This window comes from Onthophagus taurus, chromosome 1 (assembly GCF_036711975.1).
Source record: "Onthophagus taurus isolate NC chromosome 1, IU_Otau_3.0, whole genome shotgun sequence".
Lineage (NCBI taxonomy): Eukaryota > Metazoa > Arthropoda > Insecta > Coleoptera > Scarabaeidae > Onthophagus > Onthophagus taurus.
The window spans coordinates 41,267,543-41,279,609 of record NC_091966.1 but is presented as its reverse complement, the minus strand read 5'-3'; the positions used below and the strand labels follow the sequence as shown (position 1 = coordinate 41,279,609).

The 12,067-nt window shown below is 34.5% G+C and overlaps 1 protein-coding gene across 3 annotated transcripts in view; it reads left to right on the top strand.

Annotated features, from left to right (window-relative positions):
• The window catches only part of LOC111416882 (Shaker cognate b), a 120,647-nt gene that overhangs the window by 84,364 nt on the left and 24,216 nt on the right, over positions 1 to 12,067 (top strand). For 2 of the 3 annotated variants that reach the window (XM_071201377.1, XM_071201376.1), the window contains exons 6-7: positions 4,196 to 4,509; positions 5,104 to 5,196. In XM_071201377.1, the coding sequence (XP_071057478.1) occupies positions 4,196 to 4,509; positions 5,104 to 5,196 (407 nt within the window). The remainder of the gene's footprint in view (positions 1 to 4,195; positions 4,510 to 5,103; positions 5,197 to 12,067) is intronic. The other variant, XM_071201378.1, reaches the window with a different exon arrangement.

The following is a 12,067-nucleotide window of genomic DNA, read 5'->3' as shown; positions in this document are numbered from 1 at the left end:
CCTTTTATCCACAAGGCACTGGATTAGATAATTGTGATTCAGTTCTATACATCAGGATGCGATTTGACACTGAAGCAATCAAGCTTGCAAAACATGGGCTAACTTCACCTCGTCGAAACATCGTTTGTAACAAATAGTTGTACAGGGTGTCCCAATTTCGATGTCCGCATAGGCTATCTCCGAAACTAAAAGAAATAGAAAAAAAGTAGCTTAGATGTTATGATCTCGTTTTTCGAGAAAATGCTAATGCCGAAAACTCCGAACAGCTATCGTCTTTTGTTTTCGCCCTATCGGCAAAAACTGAAAGTTTTACGAAAACGACAATCGCGAATATCTCACTTATTATCAAAGATGGAGTATTATAAATAAAACATTATATGGGCAACTTTTTACGAAGAATTCAGTGGCGTAGGTAGAATTTTTTTCAAATCTTTTATTTTCGAGATTTGAGACATAACTTTATTTTTTTAAATGGAAACCATAGTTGGCTATGACCTAAAATAATTTGTTATTTTCTTCTAATAACAAATATATATAGTTTGTGGGGTATATTTCTTGTAGTTATTGAATAATGTATGTAATTAAAAGTTAATGTTGTTATGGTGATAACCATACCATGATAGAAAACATTGGGTACGAGAATTAGCAGTTCAACATAACCTAAAACTATGGACAATAATAATATTTTTGAAAATTTTGTGTTATTACAAGAGATAATGGATGATGATGTTGATTTTAAGGCTCATTTCATTTTATACAGTTCTGCCAGTTTTCAAAATTAAAGGGGAGAAACAAAAAATATTAAACTGCTGCATAACAGCGCTGACTTAGCGTATCGTTCAGCTGCGACTGCTAATATAGCAACTCAACAGTTGACACCGGCTGAACGTGCCCATTGTTTCCAATTATTGCCAAAGTTTGCAGTAGTATTTAAAAATTCACTAACAACTCTGGCATTATGTGCTGGTGCTCCGTCATATTGAAAATATATCATTTGAGACTTATTTAATGGCAAATTGTCGACCAAAAGCACAATGTGCTGCCTTGATATATTGAGGTATTACCTGAGTTTAAGTTTTTATGGTAGAGACTATATGCCAACATTCTATTATCTAAAAGGGCACACCATACATTGAACCCCAACCTTCTTTAACCCTTTGTATCCCGGCGGTACTTTAAAGTACCGGTAGTTTTAAACACTCATTTTAAACTGAAGTCATCTATTCGGCGCATTTAGAACTATCGGTACTTTCTACTAAGTTTATACGAAAATATAAGTTTTATTGCAACCTTTTTTTTCTCAATATTTTTCCAATCCAACCCAACAATTATTATACATCATTTTAAAGAGAAAGTTTTGAGCTTTAATTTAGAACAAGTCTCATTCCTTAATTTCAATAAATACGACTTCCAGGAATTTTTAAATTAGCATCTTTTTTGACACTTTTAGTTTATACGAAAATGTAAGTTTTGTTTCAACATTTTTTTTCTCAATATTTTTCCAATCCAACCCAACAATTATTATACATCATTTTAAAGAGAAAGCTTTGAGCTTTAATTTAGAGTAAGTCTCATTCCTTAATTTCAATAAATACGGCTTCCAGGAATTTTTATTTTATCATTTTTCTTGACACTTTTAGGTTGTACAAAAATGTAAGTTTTGTTTCAACATTTTTTTTCTCAATATTTTTCCAATCCAACCCAACAATTATTATATATCATTTTAAAGAGAAAGCTTTGAGCTTTAATTTAGAACAAGTCTCATTAATTAATTACAATAAATACGACTTCCAGGAATTTTTAAATTAGCATATTTTTTGAGACTTTTAGGTTATACGAAAATGTAAGTTTTATTTCAACATTTCTTTTCTTAATATTTTTCCAATCCAACCCAACAATTATTATACATCATTTTAAAGAGAAAGCTTTGAGCTTTAATTTAGAGTAAGTCTCATTCCTTAATTTCAATAAATACGACTTCCAGGAATTTTTAAATTAGCATCTTTTTTGACATTTTTAGGTTATATCAAAATGTAAGTTTAATTTCAACATTTTTTTTCTCAATATTTTTCCAATCCAACCCAACAATTATTATACATCATTTTAAAGAGAAAGCTTTGAGCTTTAATTTAGAATAAGTCTCATTCCTTAATTTCAATAAATACGGCTTCCAGGAATTTTTAATGTAGCATCTTTTTTAACACTTTTAGGATATACGAAAATGTAAGTTTTATATCAATATTTTTTTCACAAACTTTCAAAATTTTTGACTTCTTGGGACACAAAGGGTTAAACACTCAGAGACTTCGTTGGTCCAGATGACATTTTGAACAAACAGCAGATTATTTAATTTTTCTAAATATCATCTACAAAATTCTAATCTTAGCTTGACATCTCCGGCACGTAAATATTGGGGACATATTCGGGAGCAGCGGCTTTTGGGTCAGACGTCTTGTTCAATTTCTCTGCAAGATATTGATGGATTTATCGCAAGTGAAGCCAACACATTGACTTCATCCTCTTACAGGCCATTTTGGTATGTTTTTGCACGTGGTTTGGGGAAGGACCAAAAATCTATTAAATTTTCTGCTAACCGGCTGAAGGTTCTTACATGCGGTTGTCTTCTTATCTGATAACATATAGCATTCCATCATGTTACATTTTCATAATTTTCGAAATTCATTGTAAAGTTTTATTCAGTTTTGTTATACTTTGACACCTAACATGCTGGTGCATCGTACCAGCTCATAATGCCAGAGTTGTTACCGAATTTTTAAATACAAACTTTGGCAATTATTTGATACATTATGTTCCATCATAGTATGTATGGTTATCACCATAGCAACATTAACTTTTAAATACATACATTAGTTTTACATAAAACAAAATGAATTTTTATTAATTATTCAATAACTATAAGAAATATACCCTAAAAACTATATATATTTGTTATCAGAAGAAAATAACATTATTCTAGGTCATAGCCAACTATGGTTTCCATATAAAAAAATAAAGTTACGTCTAAAATCTCGAAAATGAAAGGTGGGAAAAAAATTCTACCTACGCCACTGAATTCTTCGTAAAAAGTTGCCCATATAATGTTATATTTATAATACTCCCTCTTTGATAATAAGTGAGATATTCGCGAATGTCGTTTTTGCAAAATTTTCAGTTTTTGCCGATAGGGCGAAAACAAAAGACGATAGCTGTTCGGAGTTTTCGGCATTAGCATTTTCTCGAAAAACGAGATCATGACATGTAAGCTACTTTTTTTCTATCTCTTTTAGTTTCAGAGATAGCCTATGCGGACATCGAAATTGGGACACCCTGTACTGTAATTATTAAGAGCAGTACAGCTTGACAAATCCATATTGGCCGATCAATTGCGCAGAAGAAGGAGTGTGACAATAATAGACGAAGTTGTAGCATAAGGTTGCAATCAAAAATCATAATATTGAATTATGACATGACATAATCTCCAATATATTAAATACTAAATAAACTTGCTTTTACATTTACGATAATTTTTATACGACATTCAAAGTGTTAAAAAAATCACACGATTCTTTATCTTATTACAATCAATGAAATGATTAATCCTGTTTGATATGGAAGCCTGTTTAGCTGATGTGAAAAAAAAAACAAATCATTAGCACAGTCTTCTTTCGCCTTCTTTATTTCCGCTGGGTTTTAAGTCGATGTCTTCTTTCCCAGGTGACAAGTGTGTCCTGATCGGTGGAAACGAAGACACTCGCAGAAACTCGCAATAAATTTACGCCCCTAATAAATATGAAACCAAAAAAAAAATTAAAATAAAAATTATTTAAATAAAATAGAGACACCCAACACTTTGTTTTCACGCATGAGATTGCTTACTTATCGTATAAAAAAAATAATGAAATAAACCGAACGATGATGCCACCGCAACACATTTTTTTTCATTTGGATTTCGTTTGCGCCACCTCCTCGTTTTTAATTTTAATTTTCGATTGTGTCCCGATGAATTGAATGAAATCACAATGTACTTTTTGTTTAAATTTGTCTTTTTTGGCTTTTCTGTATTTGTTTTTAATAATTTTTTTGCATCGAAATCGTTATGTTCAATATACGAGTTTAATAAAGTGTGTAATAAGTAAGAGAAGGGAAGGCGCAAAAATGCGTTGAATGAAGGCAGCTGTGTGTCTGCTTCCGTTAGGGCACAACTTATCGCACGCGGACGGCAATAGCCAAGAAGAAGGTGAAGTCAGAAATCCATCGCAGGACTACAGAAATTTTGATCAACTTCCGAATAGACATCGAAGAAGTAACTCTTCCCAAATTCCATGTCTTCCAATTGGTGGCGAAGGCGGAGTTCCTCCCGTTGTTCCTGTTTCGCCGTCGTCGCAAAAAAGACTTTTGGATATTGCACCAACTGAAGATCAAATTCAAACTTGTACAGCTTTGGCCCCGATTACTCAAGATGAGACTCAATTAATTCCTAGTACTCCTAAAGGATATATTACTCCAGAGGTAAGATTATTGAAAGGTTTGTATTTTTATTTTATTTTTATTTTCGAAAACACGGTGATTTAAATTTTATTCTTGATCTAAGTGGTGTAATGATGTATAGCGCTGAATTAATCTAATTTTCTAAAAAAGAAAATTAATACAATTAAAATCGTTAAGATTTAATTTTTAGAAAATTAGAATTTTATGATTTAACTTTTTAATTTGAAAAGTGATGTGTTTGCGATATGACTTGCATAAATTGGTGTCGTATGCCCTAATTTTTTTCTTCCAAAAAGATTATTAAAAAATAATTAAAAAAAAAACAAAGCCATCACGTAAATAATAAAAATAATTATTAACATACTCATTTTGCCCGCGCAGAATGTGTTTCTTTTTAATTTCTTTTTTAAATTTAACCTTTTAACTTTCTGTTAATACTCTGCATTACGCGCAAACGAAAATTTGTTTCGATACAAAGATTTAATTTGCTTAAATGTTTTAAATAAAAAAACGATTATCGAGTTATTTTTCATTTGCGTGTTGTTAATGAAAAAATTTCCTTTATCTTTGTATTAAAACTTGTATACAAACCATGTGTATCGATCTGTCTTGTAGGCGGACAGGGTAAAAACTGATCCCAATAACAAGAAGGTCGAGAAGCTAGACGAAATACCTAGCGAATTCGAATGTTGCTTTTGCACTTCAAAGGTAGTATATCCCCTCTTCTTATTAATATCGCATTTAAAATTTCTGTTTCTCTTTATAATTCATCCGACAAGCTTTTTTTCATTCATTATATGCTTTGTGACATTCCAGTTATTTTTTCGTTTTGCCGGGCAAAAAAACAACATCAAATAAACAATTATAAACATACAATCACAAAAGAAAAACAATAAATATATACTCATGTGTATTTTTTGAATTGTTTTAATAAACAAAAAGTTTTATAGGTTTTGTTATAATTAATTAATTAATTAAGTTTATTGCTACCAAATCAGCAATACATTCCACAAACAATTAAATTTTTAGCAATACTACAATTACATATATCACATTACAATACAATACATTTTATTTCCTATCCTACCCCTCCCCATCTCCTCCCCGCATCTCCCTACGCTGCCTTGTCGCCACCACCTCCCTCATCCATTCTCTTCCATCTGCCCCCTCCCCCAGCACCTGCTTCCAGCCGATCACCTCCTCTCTTAGCTCGTCACACTCCCTCAGTAGGTGCTCCAACGACTCCCACTCCCCCCCACATAGCCTACAACCCCTCTCCTCATCTCTCATCCAATACCTATTCGCTCTCTCCTCATTGCCGCATCTGAATCTTGCCACCATCCTCTTCCCCTCCTCATCCCCCTCCACCGACAGGTACTTCGGCAATCCCTCCGTTATTATTTCCTCGTACTTAGGGTTGTACCTGCTCTCCCTTATCTGCCCCCTTCTTTCTTGCCTCTGTACATCTCTATCCCTGCTCTCCAGCTCTTTCCACATCTCAATCCCTTCCCTCCTTCTATCATCTACCGCTTTCACTGAGTACCCCACCCTTCTGAAATATTCCTCCCTCCCTCGTTGCCCGTAACCCCCTTTCCCTGCCTTAATCTCTTTCCAGCACTCCCCCAAAATTTTACATTGAGACCTCCCTTCAATCCTCTCCTCAAAACCTCCACTCTTAACTTATCAACCTTCACCTCTTCTCTGACTATGTACTCCGGCGTCTCTTTTGCCAACCCCAAAACCCATCTCCAATACCTGGCCTGTACGCCTTCCAACAGCCCTTGCTCTTTCCACCCCCAAAGCTCCGCCCCGTACATCATAACACTTCTAATCAAGCACTCGAATATCATCTTCCTTTTTCCTATATCCCTTCCAAATAATCTCTCTCCCCACCCCCAGACTTGCCCCATCACCTTATTCGCCTTCTTTGCCATTGCCCTCACATGCGCGCCTTCCTTGATGTCCTCTCTAAATCTGTACCCCAAATATGTGTACTCCCTCACCTCCTCTATCTCCTTCCCTTCCCACCTCCAGTCTTCGCTCTTCCTTCTACCCCCTTTACAGAACTTCATAACCTTTGTCTTTCCTACATTCACCTCCAGAGCCTTCCCCCTAAAATAACTCTCCAAACTCCGCATCATCGCCTTCATCTCCTTCGCCTCTCTCGCCACTACCACCAAATCGTCCGCGTAAGCCAGTGAATGCACCTTCCTCCTCCCTACAACCACACCTCCCATCTGCCCACCGGTCAATCTGTCTTCCATGTCTGCGGTATACAAGGCAAACAGTGCGGGACTGAGTGGACATCCCTGCCTCAAACCCCTCGTTGTCCAGAACCTATCCGTTAACTCGTCCCCCACCTTTACCCTAGCTATCGTCTCTGCGTATATTTCCCTCACCCTGTTTATTGTCCCACCAGCAATCCCTCTCCTCCTCATCTCCTCCCATAACTTCCCTCTATTCACCTTATCAAACGCTGCCTTTAGATCTATGAATAGGGCGTAAAGCTTCCCTCCCTTCCCTTCCAGCTCTTTATCCACCAAGTGCTTCAATATGTACACGTTATCTATCGCGCCCCTTCCCTTTCTAAATCCTGCCTGTCCGTCCGGTAAGATCCCTTTCTCTTCCATCTCTTCCTCCAACCTCTGCAGCAGCACCTTCGCATATATCTTGTACGCCGAGTCCATTAAGCTAATTCCCCTATAACTTTCCACTACTCCCTTCACTCCCTTCTTGTACAAGGGGCTTATTATCGCCGTCCTCCATCCAATCGGAAACCCTTCCCCTTCCCAAACTTTGTTCAGTGCTTCCAACAACTTTCCCCTCACTTCTCCCGTTGCCTCCAGCCATGCCTCATTCTGGACACCGTCCTCCCCTGGAGCCTTCCCCCTCTTTAGTCCCCCCAACGCCGCCTCCATTTGTTCCCCGGCAATCTCCTCTCCTCTCCGTCCCCCTGTATCTACCTCCCCTACCCGCCTCTCCTCTTCCCCCTCCAGCAGACCCTTGAAGTAATCTCTCCACTCCGTCATTTATATTTCACTGGTTATTTCCTCTCGTACTTTCCTTATTTTGTTTATATATTTCCAAACTTCACCCCCTTGTCTCACCCTTCTGATCTCTTCCGCCTCCCTATCCCTCAATTCTTTCTTTTTTCTTTTGCATATCTCTTTATATCCCCTCAATGCTTCCCTATATTCTTCCGCCCCCACCAACCCTCTCCGCCACTGTCTCAACTTCCTTCTCGCCTCTCTCTTCGCCCCCATACACTCACCATCCCACCATTCGTTCCTGCCTAGCTTTGCACTGCCCCCTCGTACGTACTCTTTCTTCGATATCGCTTCCCCCACCACCCGCGCCAGCTCGTCCACCCCCCTAGACATCTCCACTCTCCGTCGCCACCCTTCCAACTTTTCCCTAAAGTGTTCTATCCCTCTTTCCGACCAGTCAGCCCTTATACTTTTTCTTTCCCGATTCAAACTCCCTCTCCCCCACGCGCCCCTTAGTACCAATTCCAGCGGTTGGTGATCCGATTCTACTGATTCTCCCACCCTGAAGCTTTCCACCCTATCCCACATCTCTTGGTCCACCACCACGTAATCAATTACCGACGCCCCCCTTGCCCCTGTATATGTGTACTCCCCTTCTTCTCCCTCCTCCTTATTGCCGTTCAGTATCTCCCATCCGTTCTTCTCCACCCACATGGTTTTGTTATATATCATCCTAAAAAACTGTCGAAGTTTTCCAATTGCTCTTTAAGAATGTCTTCTGAATCCTCTTTAGCCACTGAATTTATTGCAGCATCAACATGATCGTCATTTTTCAACATTTTGCTATTACATTACGCGATATTTTATCCCAAGCATTGGCAAACAATGGTGTTTTATCTTCAAGCCGAGGTCGCTTGTGGCCGAGGCAGTAGTTGGATCTCAAGTATCTTGCTTGTAGTTCTTTGGCCTCAAGCCACATCAGCTACCATGTTCCACGATTTAGCTTTAGTAGACGATAATTATTTGTATAACAAAGCTGCGATATTTTGTCTTCAAACTGAGGCAGTAATTGGATCTCGTTTTATCTTTAAGTGTCTTCATTGTAGCACTTTGGCCTCAAGGGCTGTCAGCTACTATATTCTATGACCACCAAAAATATATCTGTACTGCCGAAGTACGAAATAGTTATTTATATATCATAGTTGCGGTACTTCATCTTCAAGCCGAGGTCGCTTGCGGCTGAGGCAATACTTGCATCTCGTTTTATATATAAGGATCTTAACTGTAAAGTAGTGGTGAAACGGATATCCGGCAACTAGTTACCAAATATCCGGCTTTAGCCGTCTAAATAAATACATTTTTAATACATTTTCTTATTTAATAAATACACCAGCATAAACAAAAATCACGATCCCTGCATTTAGGAACTCCTGCACAGAATAAAATGTTTTCTGACACAAAATCTTTTTTAAGCTACCTTTAAAAATCCTTCTATTAGAATCTCCTATTAATTCACTCGGCAGCCCAAGCTGTGTTTTGGATAAACGGCAGAAATTGTTATGAATTTTATCCTTATTCCTATTATGATGCTCATGAATATCGGCATGTATCGCAAAATGTCTCCTGTTATCAAAAGCATACAGAGCGCATTCGAAAATAAAAAGTATTACTTAGTATCTCTTTTAGGTGTTGGACACTGCAGATAATAATCAAGTTCAACCCCAATAGGACTTTTTTCATTGAATACAACTTCAATTGAATACTTCTTCATCATCACATTCATTACTAACAGAACTGTTGCTGTTATCACTTTCGATTATTAATTAAAGTATTCTCTTCTTAATGCAAAAAGCCGTTTTGAAAATTCACTTTTAGTTCGTATAAAATCTATTTCTTGGAATATGAGTATGAAAATTTTCCAAAGTGTTAATAAAAGTGTCCTTTTTCCAATGAACTAACCCGTTTTGAAAAATAACTTTTAGTTTTTGAGAAAACAATATTTGAAGTTTTGATAAAATTTTCGATGTTGCAATTTTCAAAATTCGCTATAAAATTAATTTCTTGAAGGATCCTTGTGGAAATATTACCAATTATTAATTAAAGTATTCCCTTTTCAATGCAAAAAGCCGTTTTGATAAATCACTTTTAGTTCTTGAGAAATAAATTTTTGAAATAATCGACAATTTTTTCGAATTTTACAATTTTCTTCGATTAAGTTTTAAAAATTCGTATAAAATCCATTTCTTGGAATATGAGTATAAAAATTTCCCAAAATTGTTAATAAGAGTGCCCTCTTTGCAATGAACCAACCCGTTTTGAAAAATAACTTTTAGTTTTTGAAAAAAACAATATTTGAAGTTTTCATAAAATTTTTGATGTTGCAATTTTTATCGATAATTTTTAAAATTCGCTATAAAATTCATTTCTTGAAGGATCCTTGTGGAAATATCACCAATTATTAATTAAAGTATCCTCTTTTTAATGCAATAAGCCGTTTTGAAAAATCGCTTTTAGTTTTTGAGAAATACATTTTTGAAATGATCGACAATTTTTACGAATTTTGCAATTTTCATCAATCAAGTTTTAAAAATTCGCATAAAATCCATTTCTTGGAATATGAGTATAAAAATTTCCCAAAATTGTTAATAAGAGTGTCCTCTTTCCAATGAACCAACCCGTTTTGAAAAATAACTTTTAGTTTTTGAAAAAACAATATTTGAAGTTTTGATCAAATTTTCGATGTTCCAATTTTCATCGATAATTTTCAAAATTCGCTATAAAATTAATTTTTTGAAGGATCCTTGTGGAAATATCACCAATTATTAATTAAAGTATCCTCTTTTTAATGCAACAAGCCGTTTTGAAAAATCGCTTTTAGTTTTTGAGAAATACATTTTTGAAATGATCGACAATTTTTACGAATTTTGCAATTTTCATCAATCAAGTTTTAAAAATTCGCATAAAATCCATTTCTTGGAATATGAGTATAAAAATTTCCCAAAATTGTTAATAAGAGTGTCCTCTTTCCAATGAACCAACCCGTTTTGAAAAATAACTTTTAGTTTTTGAGAAAACAATATTTGAAGTTTTGATCAAATTTTCGATGTTCCAATTTTCATCGATAATTTTCAAAATTCGCTATAAAATTAATTTTTTGAAGGATCCTTGTGGAAATATCACCAATTATTAATTAAAGTATCCTCTTTTTAATGCAACAAGCCGTTTTGAAAAATCGCTTTTAGTTTTTGAGAAATACATTTTTGAAATGATCGACAATTTTTACGAATTTTGCAATTTTCATCAATCAAGTTTTAAAAATTCGTATAAAATCCATTTCTTGGAATATGAGTATAAAAATTTCCCAAAATTGTTAATAAGAGTGTCCTCTTTCCAATGAACCAACCCGTTTTGAAAAATAACTTTTAGTTTTTGAGAAAACAATATTTGAAGTTTTGATCAAATTTTCGATGTTCCAATTTTCATCGATAATTTTCAAAATTCGCTATAAAATTAATTTTTTGAAGGATCCTTGTGGAAATATCACCAATTATTAATTAAAGTATCCTCTTTTTAATGCAACAAGCCGTTTTGAAAAATCGCTTTTAGTTTTTGAGAAATACATTTTTGAAATGATCGACAATTTTTACGAATTTTGCAATTTTCATCAATCAAGTTTTAAAAATTCGTATAAAATCCATTTCTTGGAATATGAGTATAAAAATTTCCCAAAATTGTTAATAAGAGTGTCCTCTTTCCAATGAACCAACCCGTTTTGAAAAATAACTTTTAGTTTTTGAGAAAACAATATTTGAAGTTTTGATCAAATTTTCGATGTTCCAATTTTCATCGATAATTTTCAAAATTCGCTATAAAATTAATTTTTTGAAGGATCCTTGTGGAAATATCACCAATTATTAATTAAAGTATCCTCTTTTTAATGCAACAAGCCGTTTTGAAAAATCGCTTTTAGTTTTTGAGAAATACATTTTTGAAATGATCGACAATTTTTACGAATTTTGCAATTTTCATCAATCAAGTTTTAAAAATTCGTATAAAATCCATTTCTTGGAATATGAGTATAAAAATTTCCCAAAATTGTTAATAAGAGTGTCCTCTTTCCAATGAACCAACCCGTTTTGAAAAATAACTTTTAGTTTTTGAAAAAAACAATATTTGAAGTTTTCATAAAATTTTTGATGTTGCAATTTTTATCGATAATTTTTAAAATTCGCTATAAAATTCATTTCTTGAAGGATCCTTGTGGAAATATCACCAATTATTAATTAAAGTATCCTCTTTTTAATGCAATAAGCCGTTTTGAAAAATCGCTTTTAGTTTTTGAGAAATACATTTTTGAAATGATCGACAATTTTTACGAATTTTGCAATTTTCATCAATCAAGTTTTAAAAATTCGCATAAAATCCATTTCTTGGAATATGAGTATAAAAATTTCCCAAAATTGTTAATAAGAGTGTCCTCTTTCCAATGAACCAACCCGTTTTGAAAAATAACTTTTAGTTTTTGAAAAAACAATATTTGAAGTTTTGATCAAATTTTCGATGTTCCAATTTTCATCGATAATTTTCAAAAT